The sequence below is a fragment of the Saccopteryx bilineata genome, chromosome 9 (genome assembly GCF_036850765.1).
Source record: "Saccopteryx bilineata isolate mSacBil1 chromosome 9, mSacBil1_pri_phased_curated, whole genome shotgun sequence".
NCBI classification, from domain to species: Eukaryota; Metazoa; Chordata; class Mammalia; order Chiroptera; family Emballonuridae; genus Saccopteryx; species Saccopteryx bilineata.
The window spans coordinates 44,815,835-44,837,582 of NC_089498.1; the positions used below are offsets into that span (position 1 = coordinate 44,815,835).

The following is a 21,748-nucleotide window of genomic DNA, read 5'->3' on the forward strand; positions in this document are numbered from 1 at the left end:
ATGGGAGGTGGGAGGTCAGTGCTGGGCACCTGGCTCAGAAGCTTCCCTGCTACTTTTTCTCCTCTCTTCCTGTTTATTTTCTTCCAATGGCTCCTGCTCTGCCTTTTCCTCCTCCTCTCCTTTTTCCATTTTTCCTTTTCTGTGTACTCCTCCTTTTTCATTTTTCCCTCTTCTTTCTATGCTACCTTCTTTCTCTTTCTCTCCTCCATGCTTCCCTTCCTTCTCCTCCTTCCATGACATCCCAGCAGCCTCTAAGAATTCTAGCTCCGAGCGGCTCAGGGGCTGGGGAAGAGGTGTCAGTGCTCAGGTCTGTAAGTGGTGGAGATTTGGGAATGAGCCCCCTAGAATGGTATGCTAGGAGACTGGGGAAGGGGTGCCTGGGGCCCAGAGTGCCTTGGCTGAGGACCTGTGCACTGACCATCCCTGTCTCCTCCAGCCTCAAGTGCAGCAACTGCTACATGGTGTGGGGTGGCGACTTTGTGAGCTCCGGGCAGCAAGGCCGGATCAGCCACATGGACCTTGTCATTGGCTGCCTGGTGGACTTGGCCACTGGCCTAATGACCTTTACAGCCAATGGCAAAGAGAGCAACACCTTTTTCCAGGTGAGCCCAGACCTCTGCAGCTTGGCAATAGCGTCCTCATGTCCCAGCATCCTGGGAAAACCTCCCAGACATCCCTGGAGGCCAGACCTTAGGAAGACGGGACAAAGCATCTAGTCTGTTCTCAAGACAGGCCGAAGCTGGGAGGCCCCAGGAGACCACCTAGTTGAACCACCTATTGAACTGAGGTCCAGAAAGGAGACGGAGCATAGCCTTGACCTTAGAGAGAGGTCCATATTCCCTATTAGGCTGGGTGCCACCAGTCGCCACATTTTCTTCAGTCACAGAACACCGTTGGTGGGCCAGAATCCTAAAGTAAGGTTTTCCTTCTCAATATTTTATCATGAAAAATTTCAAGTATACTGCAAAATTAAAAGGAAATGTACAGTGAACACCCATATACCCACTGCCAAGAATCTACCATCCATGTTTTACTACAGTGAATATATAAAATATTTGTTCTCCTATACACCCATTAATCCATCTAAGTTGCATTTTATAAAACTTAATTTTAAGTAGAGAACTTCAAAAATGTGCAAATATAGAATAGCATAATAACCCTCCATGCCCTCATTACGCAGCCTCAGCTATTGTAGCCTCACAGCCAGTCTGCCTTTGTCCCTACCCCCCATCCACCTTCACTTCCACACTCACCAGATGACATTTTAAAAAAAAATTTATTTATTGACTTTAAAAATAGAGGAGAGAGACAAGTGGGGGGAGTCAGAAGTATCAACTCATAGTTGCTTCACTTCAGTTGTTCATTGTCTTATGTGCCTTGACCAGGCAAGCCCAGGGTTTCGAACCAGCAACCTCAGCATTCCAGGTCAATGCTCCAATGTTCCACCACAGGCCTGGCCCACCTGGATGACTTTGAAAGAGATCCCAGACATCATATGGTTTTTATCTATTTTCAGGATATATCTCTAAAAAGGCGTCTTTAAAGAAGCATAACCACAATACCAATACCACCTTTAAAAAATCCTAGTAATTCCTAAATACCATCAAATATCCAATCCATGTTCAAATTCCTCTGGTTCTCTCATAGACATCTTTGTACCATTTGTTGTTTGTATTGAAGTCTAAATAAGCTCATATATTTTATTTTATTTATTTATTATTATTATTATTATTATTTGTATTTTTCTGAAGTGAGAAGCAGGGAGGCAGAGAGACAGACTCCCGCATGTGCCTGACCGGGATCCACCCAGCATGCCCACTAGGGGGAGATGCTCTGCCCATCTGGGGCATTGTTCCTTTGCAACTGGAGCCATTCTAGCGCCTGAGGTGGAGGCCATGGAGCCATCCTCAGTGCCCGGGCCAACTTTGCTCCAATGGAGCCTTGGCTGCAGGAGGGGAAGAGAGAGAGACAGAGAGTGAAGGAGAGGGGAAAGGGTGGGGAAGCAGATAGGTTCTTCTCCTGTGTGCCCTGGCCGGGAGTTGAACCCAGGACTTCCACATGTTGGGCCGATGCTCTACCACTGAGCCAACCGAGCAGGGCTTAAATAAGCTCATATATTTTAATGATTGTTATGTCCTTGAATCTCTTTTTACATGTATATTTCCCCTCCATATTTCTCTCTCTCTCTGAAATGTATTTATTGAAGAAACCAAGCTGTTAATTCTTTAGAGAGCTTTACTCCTCAAAGTGTAGTCCCTGGACCAGTGGGGTCTGCATCACCTGAGAGTTTATTAAAAGGCAGAATTTCTACAAAAATATTTTCTACATCACTAATCATCAGGGAAATGCAAATTAAAACAACAATGATATATCACCTCACATCTGTCAGAATGGCTATTGTCAATAAATCAACAAGTGTTGGCCTGACCTGTGGTGGCGCAGCGGATAAAGTGTCAACCTGGAAACACTGAGGTTGCTGGTTCAAAACCCTGGCTTGCCTGGTCAAGGCACATATGGGAGTTGATGCTTCCTGCTCCTCCCCCTTCTCTCTCTCTCTCTCTCTCTTCTCCCCTCCTCTCTAAAATGAATAAATAAATAAAAATTAAAAAAAAAGAATCAACAAGTGTTGGTGAGGATGTGGAGAAAAGGGAACCCTGGTGTACTGCTTGTGGGAGTGAAAATGGTGCAGTCACTATGAAAAACTGTATGGAAATTCCTCAAAAAAATTAAAGACACAACTGCCATATCACCCAGCAATCTCATTTCTGGATATTTATCTGAAGAAATACATAACACCAATTTGAAAAGACATATGGACCTCTATGTTCATTATAGCATTATTATTTTGTTTTATTTATTTATTTACTTATTGTTTTATTCTGAAGTTAGAAGCAGGGAGGCAGCCAGACAGACTCCCAAATGTGCCCCACTGGGATCCACCTGGCATGCCCACCAGGGGGCGATGCTTGGCCCATCTGGGGCATTGCTCTGCTGTGGCTAGAGCTATTCTAGCGCCTGAGGCGGAAGCCATGGAGCCATCCTCAGCACCCAGGCCAACTTTGCTCCCATGGAGCCTTGGCTGCGGGAGGGGAAGAGAGAGACAGAGAGGAAGGAGAGGGGGAAGGGTGGAGAAGCAGATAGGCACTTCTTCTGTGTGCCCTGGCCGAGAATCAAACCTAAGACTTTCACACACCAGGCTGATGCTCTACCACTGAGCCAACCGGCCAGGGCTGTTTTGTTTTATAGTGAGAGAGAGAAAGGGAGAGGGACAGACAGACAGAAAGGGAGAGAGATGAGAAGCATCAACTTGTAGTTGCAGCACCTTAGTTGTGCATTGATTGCTTCTCATACATGCCTTCATAAGGGAGCTCCAGCTGAGCCAGTGACCCCTTGCTCAAGCCAGTGACCCCTTGCTCAAGCCAGCGACCTTGGGCTCAAGTACAGCATAGAGAATATAGTTGATAATATTGTATGTATTGTGTCAGGTGGGTACTAGACTTATCAGGGTGGTCACTTTGTAAAGTTGTACTATGTTGTACATCTGAAAATAGTATAATATTTTATATCAACAGTAATTTAAAACAATTTTTTAAAGAAAAATGCCTATTCTCAAGCCTCTCCCCAGTCCCACTGACTCAGAATGTGCATTTTAACAAAGGCCAGGGACTTCTTTGTGCACACTTGCCATCTGAACACTGAGGGTTAGTTCCCCACTGTCAGGATCTGGCTGACAAAGCCCTGCAGTATCCTTCTAACATTTTCCTCTGTCCCTTGTATTCCCTGCAAACTGGAAGATGGGTGCAGAGGTGCAATAGATTCAGGTTTGGTTTTGGCAAGACTGTTTCCCAGGTGTTTGTGGTGGTGGAGGCTGGGTGGGTTCCACTGGGAAGATCAGAGGGGCTGGGGGAAGGGGAGTTAGAGGACACTTTCTGGGTTTTGGAGAATGAATAAACTTGGCAGAGAAATGGGAATGGCAATCGTGGTGGGGGAGAGGATGTGCACAGAGACCCAGATGACAGCTTGTCCCAGTGGAGTTGGAAGAGGATGTTCTGGCTGGATCAGAGGGTGACTTCGGGGCCTCTGTGGAGCCGACAGTGCCTGAGTTTGGATCTGCAGATGCCAACAGGATCAGGATGAGACAGTCAGCCCCAGAGTGAGTTCCAAAGTCAACACCACCTCCAGCTCACCCTCTTCTTCATCCTGCCCTGTTCTCCCTTGTCAGGTGGAACCCAACACGAAGCTCTTTCCTGCTGTCTTTGTCCTGCCCACACACCAGAACGTCATCCAGTTTGAGCTGGGGAAGCAGAAGGTAAGACTGCAGTGATGGGAGAGGTCAAGGTGGGGGAGGTATGGGAGGTCAGGCTGGAAGAGTAGCCGAAAGGGAGAGGTCTATCTGGGAGGTTTCCCTGGAAGCAGGGTGGCAGGACCGAGAACTGGGAGTCCTGACCCATGCACCATGCCTCCAGAACATCATGCCACTGTCGGCCGCCATGTTTCTGAGTGAGCGCAAGAACCCGGCCCCGCAGTGCCCACCACGGCTGGAGATGCAGATGCTGATGCCCATTTCATGGAGCCGCATGCCCAACCACTTCCTGCAGGTGGAGACTCAGCGTGCTGGCGAGCGGCTGGGCTGGGTCGTGCAGTGTGAGGAGCCGCTGACCATGATGGCGCTGCACATCCCTGAGGAGAACAGGTCAGGGCCAGCCCAGCTGCACTAGGGGGTGGGGTGGTGGGGGTGGGTATTGCAAACACTTCTGGTTCTGGATCCAACTCAGTGTCGTCCCCCCCATTACTCTGGGACTCTAGGAAACACTCCAAAAGGCTGCAGATCTAATTTACTATTCACAGATAACACCCCAGGGGGCCTCAGGTTCATCTCAGTGGACCCAAGACACACTTCAGGGGACCCAGACTCAGCCCAGGCACCCCCAGATGCACTCTAGGGAACTCCAGACCTACCTCAGGGGACCCTAGACTCTTCTTAATGGACAATAGACCCACCTCAGGGTACCACAGACAACATCTCAAGGAGCTTCAGACCCACCATACAGGGCTCCAAACCCATTTTAGGGAGCCCAGACCCACATCAAAAACCCACACAACACCCCAGGGACCTCAAGTACACTGGGAGGGTCCTGTGCATTACTTGGAGAGGCCAAGAAGGTCTCTTGGGTACACCCAGGAGGACTTCCGATGTATTCCATGAAGTTCTTCAAACCCATTCCAGGAGACCCAGACACACTTGGGTGGACATATGTTCACATGTATGGCAGAAATGTTCTGCAGGATTCTAAGCATGTCCAGGAATCCTAGATTCACCCAGGAGGCTCCCAACATGCCTCATCTTTCCTTTATTCATTCACTTGACAAATAGCTTTGAACTCCTCCTGTGACTGGTAGCATTCTCGGCTGGAGACACAAAACCCTGTGAACAGACATTCTAGTAATGCTCACGTATAACTCAGTGGGCTCACACTCGTCTTCAGGGGTCAGACGCATTCATTTATTCAGTCAACAAATACCTACTGAGCATTTGCTATGTGTTTAAGTCCTGTTTAGGTTTTGAGAATACAAAAAGTAAAAAAAAAAAGCCCAGAACAGGCAGAAGTGTCCTTCCGTAGTGGTGTTTACATTCTAGCAGTGCTTAGGCATAATCAGGGTCTCAGACCTACTAGGGGTGGAGGGGGGATTCAGGCCTAATTTGGGATTCCAGATATATCTCAGAGTCACCAGATCTCCTCTGTGGAGTCACAGATACCCCCAGAGTGCCAGACATTCCCCAGACCCTGGAAGGACTTCCAGAACCACTGAAAGGCTCACAGATCTCACGAAACTTGGCCCAGCAGATCGCTAGAATTCCCTGCTGGGGCTGCAAACTCACCTATGCACCTTTTTGCTTCTCTGTGGTCCATGTCGGTCTCCCACTTCCTCTGCCCGCTCTGTGCCTGTCTGTGGCCCATTCTGCCACAGGTGCATGGATATCCTGGAGCTGTCTGAGCGCCTGAACCTGCAGCGATTCCACTCCCACACCCTCCGTCTGTACCGCGCAGTGTGCGCCCTGGGCAACAACCGCGTGGCGCATGCCCTGTGCAGCCACGTGGACCAGGCGCAGCTGCTGCACGCCCTGGAGGACGCACACCTGCCCGGCCCCCTGCGTGCTGGCTACTACGATCTCCTCATCAGCATCCACTTGGAAAGTGCCTGCCGCAGCCGCCGCTCCATGCTTTCCGAGTACATCGTGCCCCTCACGCCGGAGACCCGTACCATCACCCTCTTCCCACCTGGAAGAAACACGGATAATGGTCCCTGCCGCCATGGCCTGCCTGGCGTTGGCATCACCACCTCGCTGCGGCCTCCACATCATTTCTCACCCCCCTGTTTCGTGGCTGCCCTGCCAGCTGCTGGGATGGCAGAAGCCCCAGCCCGCCTCAGTCCCAGCATCCCTCTGGAGGCCCTACGGGACAAAGCACTGAGAATGCTGGGGGAGGCAGTGCGAGATGGTGGGCAGCATGCACGCGACCCTGTCGGGGGCTCTGTGGAGTTCCAGTTTGTCCCTGTGCTGAAGCTTGTGTCCACCCTGCTGGTAATGGCTTCCTTCTGCTCTCCTCTGTCCCACTCTTCCACAGTCCAAATTATCTGCCCATACATACAATTCCCCTTCCCTTTATGCATCCAACCACCCATTCATCTTTCCATCTATGCATCCTCCACATTTCAATTTATTCCTCCACCACCTATTCACTCTTCATTCACTTTTTCCTCCATTCATCTGTCATCTATTCATATTTATTAATCTCTTCTTTCCATTCATCCATTCAACCATCATTCATTCATCCATGGACCCATCCATAAATTCACTCATACATATTCTCATCTTCCCATCCACAATTCTATTAATCTATTTATTCTTCCATTCTCCAACCATATAGCAACCCATCTATATATCAATCTGACCAGCTTTTAATGTAGTTTTCCATTCAGGTTTCCATTCTCTCATACATCGGCTCATCCACCATTCTACCTATTCATCTATCTACCTACCCACTTACTTATTCATCCTTTTCCTTTCATACATTCAATTATCATCCTGTTTTCACCTGCACACCCATACATCCATATATACATCCATTCACCATCCACAGATCCATTCTTTATCCCCCACCTACCTGTCCATCCATATGTATTTTTAACCCATCCACCTACCTACAAACCCATTCAACCATCTACACTCATTCATCCACTAATCCGTTCACCCAATCTCCATCTTCTATTCATACCTTATTTCATGTACCCTCATTTACATATCAATCTAATGATTTATCCGTATACCTACCTAACAATCTAACTTTTTGTACACAAACTCGTCCATCCAGCCCACTCTACCTCATGATCCATTTATCTGTTTTCCCATCCACTCCTTTACTTGCTCATACATCCATCAACCTAACCACCTATCTATACATCATTTGTCCTCTGTCATTCATCTACCCACCATCTCTTCCTCCACCTTTACCTTTACCTCTCCATTCATTGTCCACCCATCCATCTTTCTCTCTTTCAGACCCTTATCATCCCATCTGTTAATTCAGCCACCCAATTCTCACCCCATTCATCCATGTTTCTCTTTCTAAACTCTTCTTTTTTATCTACCCATTCTCCTTTCATCTGTTAGCATCCCCACTATGTTGACTAAGAACTGGCATATACTGGAAGCCCTAAGGGCCTCCATCAAGTAGAGGGTGTGTCCTGTTCCAAGCTTGGAAAAATAGACACTTACTTATGAAGGGAGAGGTGCTGCTCATGTTTGGTTATGTGCTGTGGACCATGTGGGTGGGACACAGGATGTGACTCTGAGGGAATGTTAAGTAGAATGAATGTCAGGGCAGAGGTATGCCATTCCTGCTTGTGGGAGGAACCGTATAGCCAATGCAGGAGTGAATCTGCCATGTGTGGGAGAAACAAGTCTGGGAAATGATGCTGGGACTTGATTATGGAGGCTCTGCAGGCCACAGTGAAAGACACAGCTTTGTCCTGTAGGTGATGGGCATCTTTGGTGATGAGGATGTGAAACAGATATTGAAGATGATTGAACCTGAGGTATTCACTGAGGAAGAAGAGGAAGAGGAGGAGGAGGAGGAAGAAGATGAAGAGGAGAAGGAGGAAGATGAGGAGGAAGAGGCACAGGAGAAGGAAGAGGAGGAAAAAGAAGAAGAGGAGACAGCAGAAGGGGAAAAAGAAGACTTGGAGGAGGGGCTTCTCCAGATGAAGTTGCCAGAGTCTGTGAAATTACAGGTGGGCTGGTTCTTGTTTTCCAACATCCATTCATCTGGGCTGGAAGACACAGTGATGAGGCCTGAGTCTGGATTTGTCCTGAGTGGGGAGCTATGAAAATGTATAGAGCAGTGGAGTACTGCTGGCGAGCGGCTGGGCTGGGTCGGGGCTGAAATGATCTCTCTGTGTGGATCCTCCTACAACTGTTGGCTTGGAATGATCTCTCTAGTTTTCAAGTGGGAAATGAATTGGAGAAATGAGATCATGGAGAAGTCTGGTTTAAGGATCCAGGCAGGAGATGATGGTAGCTGAACTAAGTCAGAGCTATTGGGAGGGGAGAGAAAGCAAAAAAAGTTTCAAGGAAGTCCTGGTGATCTTACTACAATCCCTCCTACTGCATGGTTGTTCTCCCACAGATGTGCCACCTGCTGGAGTATTTCTGTGACCAAGAGCTGCAGCACCGTGTGGAGTCTCTGGCAGCCTTTGCAGAGCGCTATGTGGACAAGCTCCAGGCCAACCAGAGAGACCGTTACGGCATCCTCATGAGAGCTTTCACCATGTCTGCAGCTGAGACTGCTCGACGTACTCGCGAGTTCCGCTCTCCACCCCAGGAGCAGGTCCTCTGACCCCTGACCCTGATTCACTTTATTGTCTAAATCCCAACCTCAACTCTGATCACTAATGGTACTCAACCTCTAAACGTGTACTTGATGTCTAACCCTACTGATATACTTAGCACATACTTCCTCCCTACCTATCTGTGAATCAGCTTGACCTGAGTCATCCAGACCAACCCTGACCCCTTTCAAAACTTTGGTCTCCCATATATTCTTCATTAACTCACACTTTGACTTATAACTGTAGACAGGGACTCAAAATTGGATCTTGATCCTTGACCACAGTATTCCTGTTCTGGGGTCTCTGACCCTCATTCTAACCTTTGACCTTTTCCTAGATCAACATGTTAGTGCACTTCAAAGATGGTTATGTAGAGGAAGAATGTCCTCTTCCTGAAGAGGTTCGACAAGATTTGCTCGAATTTCATCAAGACCTAATGGCACACTGTGGTAAGAAGAGGGGATCAGAGAACCCTCCTCCCAAATTTCCGTTGAGATCTCTCCTGAAGTTTTCCTAAGATTTCCTGATCTTAAACATCTATAGTGTTGGCATTATGTAACTGTTGGTTGGTTGGTTGAATGAATGAATAAATAGATGTATTAGTGAACAGACAGATGATGAGTGGAAGGATGTTTATATGGGTATTTGGGTAGATGTGTATATGGATGGATGGGCTATAAGCAGAGGAATGACAGTGAAAAGATGGCTGGATGGAGTGATGGATGGATGATTTCCATTTTCCCTGCTGATAAGGCAATGACAATCTTACTGAGATTCCCTTATGATGTGTTTTTCTCTGGCTGGCTTTCAAAATTTCTCTTTGCCTTTGCCTTTAAACAGTTTGAGTATGATATGTCTATGTGTGGATATTTTTTAATTTATCCTACTTGGAGTTTATTTATTTATTTATTTTTGGATGTGCAGATTTATACTTTTCATCAAATTTGGGACTTTTTGGTCATATTTCTACAAGTATTTTTTCTACTCCTTTCTCTTTTCTTCTGGGACTCCCACTATGCATATATTGGTATACTTAGTGGTGTCCTACTGGTCTCTGTTAGTTTTCTTCTCCATTATTTTTCTGTTCTTCAGACTAGATAATTGTTATTATCCTAGCTTCAAGTTCACTGATTCTTTATCCTACCAGCTCATCTATGTGGTCATACTTCCCTAGTGACTTAAGAAAATTGTTACTGTACTTTCCAACTCCAGAATTTCTATATTATTTTTTATATGACCTGGTTCATTATTGATATTCTCTATTTGATGAGCCATTGTCATCGCACTTCTCTTTAATACTTCAGTCATGATTTCTTTTAGTTCTTTGAACATATTTACAGTAAATTATTTAAAAAACAAATGCTTTAGCCTTGGCTGGATAGCTCAGTTTGTTAGAGCATCCTCCCAAAGCACAGAGGTTGCTGGTTCGATCCCCAGTCAGGGCGCATACAGGGACATATTGATGTTCCTGTCTCTCTCTCTCTTTCCTCCTCTTTCACTAAATAAACGTAAAAAAAAAAGAGAGAAATGCTTCAAATAATGAATACATTTTACAAAAACTAATGGCCCTCCCTGGCCTGCTAACTCAGTTGGTTAGAGCATCGTTCTGAAACACAGAGATTGCTGGTTTGATCCCCGGTCAGGGCACATAAGGAACAGATGTTCCTGTCTCTCTCCTGCTTCTCCCTTCCTCTCTCGAAAATCAATAAAATAAACATTTAAAAAAATTTAAAATAAACATATGGCCCTGTCCAGGTAGCTCAGTTGGTTAGAGCATTGTCCTGATAAGCCAAGGTTGTGGGTTTGATCCCTGGTCAGGGCACACACAAGAATCAACCAATGAATGCATAAATAAGTGTAGTAACATATCCATATTTCTTTCTCTTTCCCTCTCTCTAAAATCAATAAATAAAAAATTTTTAAACATATGGGCATATAAAGAAATAAAATTTAAAAATCATGAACACATGCATGAATAAATAAACAGATGAAGGAATGAAAAAGTGAATGACTAAGGAGATGAATAAGCAGACAGATGAGTGACCACCCTTCTTGACCACCTCCAGGAATTCAGCTGGAGGGGGAAGAGGAGGAACCAGAGGAAGAGGCCACCCTGGGCAGCCGCTTGATGAGCCTGTTGGAGAAAGTGCGGCTGGTGAAGAAAAAGGAGGAAAAACCTGAGGAAGAGCTGCCTTCTGAGGAGAAGAAACCTCGTAAGGACTGGGCCAGCGGGAATGGAACGAGGTGGGGCAGGCAGCCCTTTGCTTGGGGAGCCTTTGGGTCCAAGACAGGCCGTGAAAAGTAGCACAAAAGAGGAGTAAAGAAAGCACAGGAGGAGCGGAGGATGAGAAGAAAAGAGGCATACTGGGGGTGTGGCCTAAATGCAGGCTGCACAGTATGTGAGTTGGACAAGGGGGGGATATGGCCCTCCAAAGCAGAGACTTACCTCCAGACAGGGCAACTCCTGTACCACCATGGCTTCTATCTCCTTGGGGCTTATTTTCTATTTTTCTTTTCTTTCTTGATGAAATGATTACCATGCTGAGGGATTAGAAAAGCAGTTATGGCCTGACCAGGCGGTGGTGCAGTGGATAGAGTGTCGGACTGGGATGCAGAGGACCCAGATTTGAAACCCCGAGATCTCCTGCTTGAGTGCAGGCTCATCTGGCTTAAGCGGAGGCTCACCAGCTTGAGTGGGAACATAGATGTGACCCCATAGTCACTGGCTTGAGCCCAAAGGTCGCTGGCTTGAGCAAGGGGTCACTTTCTCTGCTGTAGCCACCCCCCCATCAAGAACAACTAAGGAACTGCAACGAAGAACTGATGCTTCTCATCTCTCTCCCTTCCTGTTTGTCTGTCCCTATCTGTCCCTCTCTCTGACTCTGTCTCTGTCAAAAAAAAGAAAAAAAAGAAAAGCAGTTACAATAAATGTTGTGCCAGTAGGTTGTTATGCAAACTATATATTAACCACATCTCACAAAGACAGAGTCCCTGATGTTGGTACAGAGTTTAGTCTACAACATTCAAAAAAATTTTGCCTGACCAGTGGTGGTGCAGTAGATCTGGGATACTGAGGTTCCAGGTTCAAAACCCTGAGATCACTGGCTTGAGCAAAGGTTTATCTGGCTTGAGTGTGGAGTTACTGACGAGTGTTAAATCATCAAAATGATCTCATGGTCGCTGGCTTGAACCCAAAGGAACTAACTTAAAGCCCAAGGGTGCTGGCTTGAGCAAGAGGTCACTGGCTCAGCCTGAACTCCCTGGTCAGGTAACTATGAGAAGCAATCAACGAACAACTAGAGTGACACAACTATGTGTTGATGCTTCTCATCTCTTTTCCTTCATCTTTCTCTTTCTCACTAAAAAGTAAATAAAAAAGAAACTTTTGCCTGACCAGGAGGTGGCACAGTGGATAGAGCGTCGGACTGGGATGCGGAGGACCCAGGTTCGAGACCCCGAGGTCACCAGCTTGAGTGTGGGCTCGTCTGGTTTGAGCAAGACTCACCAACTTGGACCCAAGGTCGCTGGCTTGAGCAAGGGATCACTTGGTCTGCTGTAGCCACCACCCCCCCCCATCAAGGCACATATGAGAAATCAATCAATGAACAACTAAGGAACAGCAACAAAGAATTGATGTTTCTCATCTGTCTCCCTTTCTATCTGTCTGTCCCTCTCTCTGACTCTCTCTGTCTCTGCCACAAAATAAAAATTTAAAAAGAAAAAAAATAGAAAGAAACTTTTATTAGGCCAACTCCAGGCCAGGCACTATTGACAGGGCTGGGGAATACAGTAGGGAGAAGAGTCAAAGTTCCCAACATCATGGAGTTGAGACAGACAGACAGACAGGAAGGGAGAGAGATGAGAAGCATCAACTCGTAACTGCAGCACTTTAGTTATTCATTGATTACTTTCTCATATGTGTCTTGACCAGGGGGCTCCAACCAAGCCAATGACCTTGGGCTTCAAGCCAGCGATTATGGGGTCATAATTGTGATTCCATGCTCAAGCTGTCAACCCCACACTCAAGCTGGTGAGCCTGCACTCAAGCCGGAGACCTTGGGGTTTCGAACCTAGGTCCTCTGTGTCCAGGCTGATGCTCTATCCCTGTGCTACCCTTGGTCAGGCTAGAATATGATGACAGATACAAATATACATATGCCATAATGTCAGGGGGCCATGGGTGCTAAGAATAAAGTTGGATGAGAGGAGAGGGACAAAAATGGAGGTGTAGGAGAAGGGGAGTGAGGTGTGCAAAGGTCTGGAGAAGGGTAATTGGGTACACGAGAATAGCCAGAGCAAAGGCCCTGAGGCAGGGACTTGCTTAGTGTGTTTAGAGGTTAATGTGGCTGGAGCAAAGTAAGCAGGAGAGGGTCAGGAGATGAGGTCAGAAGTGATGGGCCAAAGTGTGGAAGGAAGGTAAGATTAACACATTATAGGTCATGAATTGACACCATCGTTTAATGCCAGTGCCTAGAGGTTTCTTTTAACCCCGAGACACAAGAGATATCTGTCTTCTCCCAGATATCCTGGGAAGAAGGGTTGGGAGAGAAAGAGAAACAGACAGATAAATAGATGCTGGCCATGGGTGAGGTGAGGTCCAGTGAGATTCCAGGGGAAATAAAAGGTTTTTTTTGTTTGTTTTGTTTTTATCCACTGTGCCACCACCTGGTCAGGCTAAGAGTTGTTTTGACATCATTTTAGTGATATCAAAGTGTTCACAGGTTTTCTTTGTGTCTGTTGACGCTTGTGATGGAGTAGGCAGTATTTTTACAGAACACATGGAATTGAGGCTTTTGCTCTCAGGGGCAGAGTGAAGTGCTGATAATAGTGCTCTAATGTTCTCTAGTAATTCAATTTTTTTCCTCTTGAAACTTGTAGGGGGCCCTCATAGAAGGGGTGTTAGGGTGAAGAGAACAGAGACTCATAGGGCAATTGAAAAAACTCTTACAGAATCTGTGCACTCCTCGTAGGTAGGGATGGAGGTGGTCAGTAACCAAGAAGCCAGTGGAAAGAAGTGCCTATTCTGCACCATTGGGGCTCAAAGCCCTGACCAGGCAGAGGGTTCTGATCCTTGTGTCCCCTTCCCAGAGTCACTACAGGAGCTGGTGTCGCACACAGTGGTGCGTTGGGCCCAGGAGGACTTCGTGCAGAGCCCCGAGCTGGTCCGGGCCATGTTCAGCCTCCTGCACCGGCAATACGACGGGCTCGGGGAACTGCTGCGCGCCCTGCCCCGGGCGTACACCATCTCCCCGTCCTCCATGGCGGACACCATGAGCCTGCTCGAGTGCCTGGGTCAGATCCGCTCGCTACTCATTGTGCAGATGGGTCCCCAGGAGGAGAATCTCATGATCCAGAGCATTGGGTGAGGCCCTGACCCCTCCTTGACTTTGCATGACCCATGGGAAGGGAGGGGAGCCTTTCTGGCTCGAGCTTGTCCCCTGGGTCACATCCTCTGGATATGATGACGTCTCCTTCCTCCACCTGTGCCTCATCCTCAGGGTGATGATATATTTCTTTTAGCAGTTAGCCCATCTCTCTGAATAACATCCCCACCCCTTACCTCTCTATCCACCCTCAGGGTAAAAGCTTCTACTCACCTGTAACTCTTGACACAAAGTTCACCCTATTTGAGCTTCAGTTTCCTCATCTCCAATGGGGAAGAGCCATGCCTACCTCACAGAGTCCCTGTGCATCTTTAATGAGCTCTTGCTTGTAACAGCAACAACAATAATATTATTGAGCACTTACTTAGTGTCAGGTGCCTCATTCACTCACTCGGCAAACATTTTTTAAGCACCTACAGTGTGCCAAGCCCTTTCTAGGCGCTTGAGGATACAATGGGCAACATGACAAAGGTCTCCCTAAAGGATCTAACCTGGTGATGGCTCCCCCGAGGGCCTGGGGGCTCTCACTGGACTTGGGCCCCACCCAAGCACTCCACCTGTCCACAGGAACATCATGAACAACAAAGTTTTCTACCAACACCCCAACCTGATGCGGGCACTGGGCATGCATGAGACAGTCATGGAGGTCATGGTGAATGTCCTCGGGGGTGGCGAATCCAAGGTAAGTGTCCTGCTTGGACGGCAGAGCTCAGCGGCAGGGGCCGTGGAGGGAAGGCAGGCCCTGACTGCTGGCCCGCCCTGCCTGCCCCAGGAGATTCGCTTCCCCAAGATGGTGACGAGCTGCTGCCGCTTCCTCTGCTACTTCTGCCGCATTAGCCGGCAGAACCAGCGCTCCATGTTCGACCATCTGAGCTACCTGCTGGAGAACAGTGGCATTGGCCTGGGTGAGAACCCCTGAGTCCAGTGCTGCCCCCCAGTGCCCACTCCTGATAGTCCATCCAGGCCCACCTCAGTCTCTGATGGCTGGTTCACTCACTCATCCACTCAGCAAACACTCTCAACCCACCCTTGATCTGGCCCCGTAATTGGCAGTGCTGGGGACACCCCAGACAGCTCGGGGCCTGGCCCTCACGGGGCTCACGGTGCAGCAGCAGGAAAGACAAAACCATCCCAGACAGCGACAGCCCGAGTAGTCAGGCCTGGAATGGGGAAACACAGGCCAGAAGAGCCACCTGACTCAGACTGGAAAGGGGCGGTTAGGGAAGGCTTCCCAAAGGAGGTAAGACAGGCAGGAGTGAGACAGGTGGCTGTGCGCCTCGAAGAGCATTCTCACCACCTCTCGCCCTCACAGGCATGCAGGGCTCCACACCCCTGGACGTGGCAGCCGCCTCTGTCATTGACAACAACGAGCTGGCCTTGGCATTACAGGAGCAAGACCTGGAGAAGGTGTGGAGGGAGGAGGCCTGGACCCTGCATGCACCTGCTGATTCAAGACCCGTTCTGAGGGGCTCTTCTGGATGGTCTAGGACTGAATCAGAGGGAAATAATTTTCAGGGAAAGAACAGAACCCAGTCACTCATTCATGGGGCTGAGGGCAGGGCAAATCCACACTCCAACCTCTCAGCTGTGTGGCCTTGGACAAATGACTTAAATTCTCCAGGGTTCTGTCTCCTCATCTGCAGAAAGAATACAATAATTAAAACAAAGTTATAGAGTTGTTCAGAGAATTAATCTGTTAAAGCATTTACAAAACAGTCAACACCCAATAACAGTTATCCACTATTATATTATTATATACAAATATTTCCAGAGTACCTACTATGTGTCAGTACCTGTCAAGGGCAGTAGGAATGTGACAGTGACTGAGACAGTCAAAAGTCCTTGTCCTTTTTCTAGTTGGACATTCTAGTTTGGAGGATGAATAATAAACAAGAATAATAAGTAAAATATATTGTATATTCGCTAGTGATGAATGTTAAAGAGCAAAAAGTGAGTGGGGGAGAGGAATATCAAGTGACAGAAGGGTGTCCAAGTTTAGACAAGAGTGATGAAAGAAAGCCTCCCTAAGTGGCAATAAAGTAAAGCTCTGAAAGAGGTGAGCCATGTAGACATTATGGGGCACAGCATTCAAGGCAAGGGGACAGCCAATGTAAAGTTTAAGAGTTTGAAGAACAGCAAACATACCAGTGTGGTTGGAGCAGAGTGTGTGAGGGGTGAGTGGTGGGAGGTGAGGGCAGGAGGTAATGCAGGCAGGCTGTGTGGAGGGTGTTGTGGACCACAGTGAGGGATCCGGCTTTTACCCTGTGTGAAATGGTGCCACCAAAACATTCTGAGCAGGAGGGGAGGGACCTGACTCAGATGTCTGTAGTGTCCCTCTGACTACGTGTGGGACAGACTGGTGAGAGGGAACAGGGAGCCCAGGGTGGAGATCGTGCAGATGGTCCAAGTGGGAGATGAGGGTGGACAGTGAAAGTTACCGTTTGCTGAGGGTTCCAGAGATAATTGGAGTTGCAGAGCGCCAGTGATAGGCAGGGACCAGAGCCCTAGGGAGGAAGGTAGTGTGGGCCTGCCCTCTGGCTGAGCCCTCCTCTGCCTCCAGGTGGTGTCCTACCTAGCTGGCAGTGGCCTTCAGAGTTGCCCCATGCTCCTGGCCAAAGGGTACCCAGACATTGGCTGGAACCCCTGCGGTGGTGAGCGCTACCTGGATTTCCTGCGCTTTGCTGTCTTCGTCAACGGTGAGGCAGGTGGTGGTGGTAGTGGGGTAGGAGGCCAGGGTCACTGGCCACAGGCCTAGCCTGGACAGGAGGCAGGGTCTGGGCATGAACCCTTGAGGTGCTGTGTCCAAGGCTGCCTTGGGCGGGACCCTGGGCTCAGGAGGCCTCCTGACTCAACCTGAGCCTCCAGGTGAGAGCGTGGAGGAGAATGCCAATGTGGTGGTGCGGCTGCTCATCCGCAAGCCCGAGTGCTTTGGGCCAGCCCTGCGGGGCGAAGGCGGCTCAGGACTGCTGGCTGCCATTGAAGAGGCCATCCGCATCTCTGAGGACCCTGCGAGGGATGGCCCAGGTGTCCGCAGGGAGCGGCGGCGTGAGCAGTGAGTCTTCCGCCCCTTCCTCAACAGAACAACCTGCCCTCATGTGCCCCTTGCTATCTCACCCACACCAACTGCCTTCCCCTGCAGCTTTGGGGAGGAGCCCCCTGAGGAAAACCGGGTACACCTGGGACATGCCATCATGTCCTTCTATGCTGCCTTGATTGATCTGCTTGGACGCTGTGCACCGGAGATGCATGTGAGACCCAAAGACTGAGGGTGGGACATGCATGGCCAACCTTAAACCTCTTCGTTCAGGCATTCAACAACATTGGTCCTGGGTTAGGCAATGCTGGGGACACACCAGTGACCAAGATAGCTCCAGACCTCCCTCTACCAGAGCTCCCTGTCCCACGTGGGGGGGACCAGGCAGTGAGAACAGAGGGTGGTCAAGACACACACACAAGCGGGGGTCAGGGCCGTGCATCCTAGAGATAGCCGCGTGAGAAGGAGTGCTGCTCTGCCTGCCAGTGGGTTAGGAAGGGATAGAGTGGGGTAATGACCAAATGGGGCATGGGCTTTTCACTGACATGCCCAATTACCCCTCCAGCTCATTCAAGCCGGCAAGGGCGAGGCCCTGCGGATCCGTGCCATCTTGCGCTCCCTCGTGCCCCTGGACGACCTTGTGGGCATCATCAGCCTCCCACTGCAGATTCCCACCCTGGGCAAAGGTGTGAGGGGGTGGGTTCAGCAAGGAAGTTATGTTGGGGAGGGTGGGTGTGAAGGGCATCCCTGACCCCCTGCATCCTTGCCCACAGATGGGGCTCTGGTAGAGCCAAAGATGTCAGCATCCTTTGTGCCGGACCACAAGGCATCCATGGTGCTCTTCCTGGACCGTGTGTATGGCATCGAGAATCAGGACTTCTTGCTGCATGTGCTAGATGTGGGGTTTTTGCCTGACATGAGGGCAGCTGCTTCGTTGGACACGGTAAGCAACCTGGCCACCCTCTCTACATCCAGAATGGGAATAGTAAACTCTAAAATGATGTACATATTCTGATTCTTCTTCCCCCACCATCAAGATAGAAGACAAAAACCAAGAAAAACCTTGAGTTCTGGGAAAGGGGAGATGGAAATCTTTAAGACTTCAGGTTATAAGAAATAATCATTCTCACCTGACCAGGTGGTGGCATAGTGAATAGAGTATCAGCTTGGGATGCTGAGGACCCAGGTTTGAAAACCCGAGGTCTCTGGCTGGAGCGCAGGCACATCTGGCTCGAGCATGGGCTCGCCAGCTTGAGTACAGGGTTGCCAGCTTGAGTGTTGGATCATAGACATGACCCCAAGGTCGCTGGCTTGAGCCCAGTGTTGCTGGCTTGAGCAAGGGGTCACTGGCATGGCTGGAGCCCCCCGTCAAGGCACATATGAGAAAGCCATCAATGAACAACTAAGGTACCACAATGAAGAATTGATGCTTCTCATCTCTCTCCTTTCTTGTCTGTCTGTCCCTATCTATCCCTCTCTCTCTCTCTCTCTCACACACACACAAAAAAAAAAAAAAAAAAAGAAAGAAAGAAAGAGAGAGAGAGAGAGAATCATTCTCAGAGATGGTTCAGCATCACAGAGACACAAAGACCTGTGCACAACAATGCTGATAACAGAAGGCCAAGTAAGATGAGGATGAGAACTGACCACTGGTTTGACCAGAAGGAGGTTATTGGTGATCTTGACAAAGAGTTTCAGTAAGGCAGTGGGGCAAAAGCCTTACTGGAGAGAGTTTAAGGAGCCTAGAAGTTGAGGTATGAGGGACAGTGAATGTTGACAGTTTTTACACAAGTGGTGACAAAGGAGGCAGAGGAATAGCAATGTGCCAAAGGGTAACCTTGGTCAAAAAAAGGTGTTTTGTTTTGTTTTAGTGAGAGAGACACACAGACAGGGACAGACAGACAGGAAGAGAGAGAGATAAGAAGCATCAACTTGTAGTTGCAACAGTTTAATTGTTCATTGATTGCTTTCTCATATGTGCCTTGACCGGGGCTCCAGCCCAGCCAGTGAGCCCTTGCTCATGCCAGCGACCTTGGGGTCATGTCTATTATCCTATGCTCAAGCTGGTGAGCCTGTGCTCAAGCCAGTGACCTCAAGGTTTCGAAACCTGGGTCCTCAGTGTCCCAGGCTGATGCTCTATCCACTGCACCACTGCCTGGTCAGGCGACAAGAAGGCTCTTCTTAAGATGGGAGAAATAACTGTTGGCCTTTAACTGGGAAAAGGAATACAGGAACTTGAGTCTATAACCATCAGCTTGTCAGAGATATGGGGGCAGAGGAATAAGTTAACTGACACCACCAGGAAGTGACCAGCCAAAGCCAACATATAGGAAGTTCCACTGGACCAATGACCCACTTTCTTGAGCAAATAAATGGCATTAAAAAGGTGAGGAAGGGGGGACAGAAAGGGACATTTATAGATGGAAAGACCTCAGAGAACTGTCAGCTAAATATAATATACTCCTCACAAAAATTAGGGGATATTTCAAAATTAATATGAAGGAATAAAAAAAAGCATTTGATTTTTTTATTAAACAAGAACATCAGAAAAGCAAAAGACAAGTCAAAGAAAGTTGTTTGATTATGCAAATGAGATTCAAAACCAGCTTTTATTTCATTGGTGAAAATGCACTATGCAAAAGGCTGAAAGTACTGGAGTCTCTGCATGTTCCCTGATCCCCTAATTATTGTGAGCAGTGTATATTGGCCTTTCTGGGGCCCTGATTCAAACAATCTCAACTAAATGCAAAGCAACTTTTGAGACAATTGGTGAGAGCTGATCATGAACAGTAAGATGTTGTTAATTCTGTGAGGTGTGATAATGGCAGTATGGAATGTTAAAAAGAGGTACTTGTCAATGGAGATAAATATTTAAGTATCTTTGGGTAAAATGGTATATGGCTGGGGTTCCATGAAAATATCACAGAAAAAAAGGTGGGGTTATAGGAAATAAACATGCAGAAGGTGAAAAACTAGAGAACAGTCTAATCTGGGTGATGGTTCATTAATTGGCTTCTCCACTTTTGTATGCGTTTGAAAACTTGCATAGTCCCGAGTAATAAGGGAGTAGAGACTAGGAGCAGAAAGTTTAAGGGAAAGATCAGAAGCCCGGGTCGTTTGCTCAGAGTTGGCTGGCGCGAGTGCTAGGGCAACCCCAGGAGCGGACCTGATACCCCAACCCCACTCTGCGACCCAGGCTACTTTCAGCACCACGGAGATGGCGCTGGCGCTGAACAGATACCTGTGCCTGGCGGTGCTGCCGCTCATCACCAAGTGTGCTCCACTCTTCGCGGGAACCGAGCACCGCGCCATCATGGTGGACTCCATGCTTCACACTGTGTACCGCCTTTCCCGCGGCCGCTCACTCACGAAGGCGCAGCGCGACGTCATTGAGGATTGCCTCATGGCGCTCTGCAGGTAGGCGGGGGTCCGGGGGCGGGGGCGGGGGCGAGGCGGCGGGGAGAAGCGGGGGGGGGGCAGGGAGAGAACCCCACCGCCCGCTTAATGTACCGGCAGGTATATCCGCCCGTCCATGCTGCAGCACCTGCTGCGACGCCTGGTGTTCGACGTGCCCATTCTTAATGAATTCGCCAAGATGCCGCTCAAGGTGAGGGCAGGCGCTCTTTAGCGCGCTTATTTACATGCTTCGCCCCCTCTTGCTCCGCCCTTGGACTACAGGGCTCATTTGTATCAGCACCCCCCAGGCTATTTAAATTTTAAATAGGAGGCCATTCGTTAGCATTCTCATTTGCATACTGGGATTCCTCGGATATTTACTTTGCGTCATTGGTGCCTCTAACACTCTTTAATTAGCGTTTCATTTGTCTAACAGTGAGCCAGCCCGCCCATAAATTAACATCTATTTGCATGAGACACACTACTTTTCTTAATTAGATGCTCATTCTCATGCTCAGGACCAACAACCTTCTACTATTCAAATGAGTACATTTATTTGAATAAACAGCCCCACAGCTATTCTGAATATTTGCACACTGTCTCTATTTATTTGAATGCTAGTTTTTATAAGGAGATACTACCTCCGTTTCAGATATTTTTATTTTGCATGGTACATCTAAATCAGCTCTTATTTCAAATTTGCATACTGGATGTGGTGACCCCCTTCTCAATTACCATATAGTTGTATGCGGTGGTGTTTATGTTTCTATTCAGCATGATAATTTACATAAGGGCAAAGCACTGCATCCATATGCCCATTTACTCACGACCCTACTCATGGATTAATGTTAGCATGCTTATTTGTGTAAAGCAACACCAGACAAATGCAGCTCTGCTTTAATGTCCATTCTGACTCTAAATTAGAATGCTAAATTTGCATAATAAACTGTCCGGCACCACTTCCCAATAAGCACACCATTCCCCTAATTAGCATCATTTGCATAACCCACATTTTCTTCATAATGTAAAAGCACTGGCAGCCCTG

The 21,748-nt window shown here is 48.2% G+C and overlaps 1 protein-coding gene across 4 annotated transcripts in view; it reads left to right on the forward strand.

Moving 5' to 3' along the window:
* Positions 1-21,748, forward strand: part of RYR1 (ryanodine receptor 1) — a 130,739-nt gene that overhangs the window by 37,372 nt on the left and 71,619 nt on the right. For all 4 annotated transcript variants that reach the window (XM_066243110.1, XM_066243113.1, XM_066243112.1 and 1 more), the window contains exons 31-49: positions 437-602; positions 4,223-4,309; positions 4,467-4,693; positions 5,971-6,583; positions 8,038-8,292; positions 8,688-8,888; positions 9,227-9,338; positions 10,956-11,102; positions 13,978-14,251; positions 14,841-14,955; positions 15,046-15,178; positions 15,586-15,680; positions 16,834-16,969; positions 17,139-17,325; positions 17,413-17,521; positions 17,873-17,993; positions 18,081-18,250; positions 20,504-20,724; positions 20,824-20,914. In XM_066243110.1, coding sequence (XP_066099207.1) covers positions 437-602; positions 4,223-4,309; positions 4,467-4,693; positions 5,971-6,583; positions 8,038-8,292; positions 8,688-8,888; positions 9,227-9,338; positions 10,956-11,102; positions 13,978-14,251; positions 14,841-14,955; positions 15,046-15,178; positions 15,586-15,680; positions 16,834-16,969; positions 17,139-17,325; positions 17,413-17,521; positions 17,873-17,993; positions 18,081-18,250; positions 20,504-20,724; positions 20,824-20,914 — 3,460 coding nt within the window. The remainder of the gene's footprint in view (positions 1-436; positions 603-4,222; positions 4,310-4,466; positions 4,694-5,970; positions 6,584-8,037; positions 8,293-8,687; positions 8,889-9,226; positions 9,339-10,955; positions 11,103-13,977; positions 14,252-14,840; positions 14,956-15,045; positions 15,179-15,585; positions 15,681-16,833; positions 16,970-17,138; positions 17,326-17,412; positions 17,522-17,872; positions 17,994-18,080; positions 18,251-20,503; positions 20,725-20,823; positions 20,915-21,748) is intronic.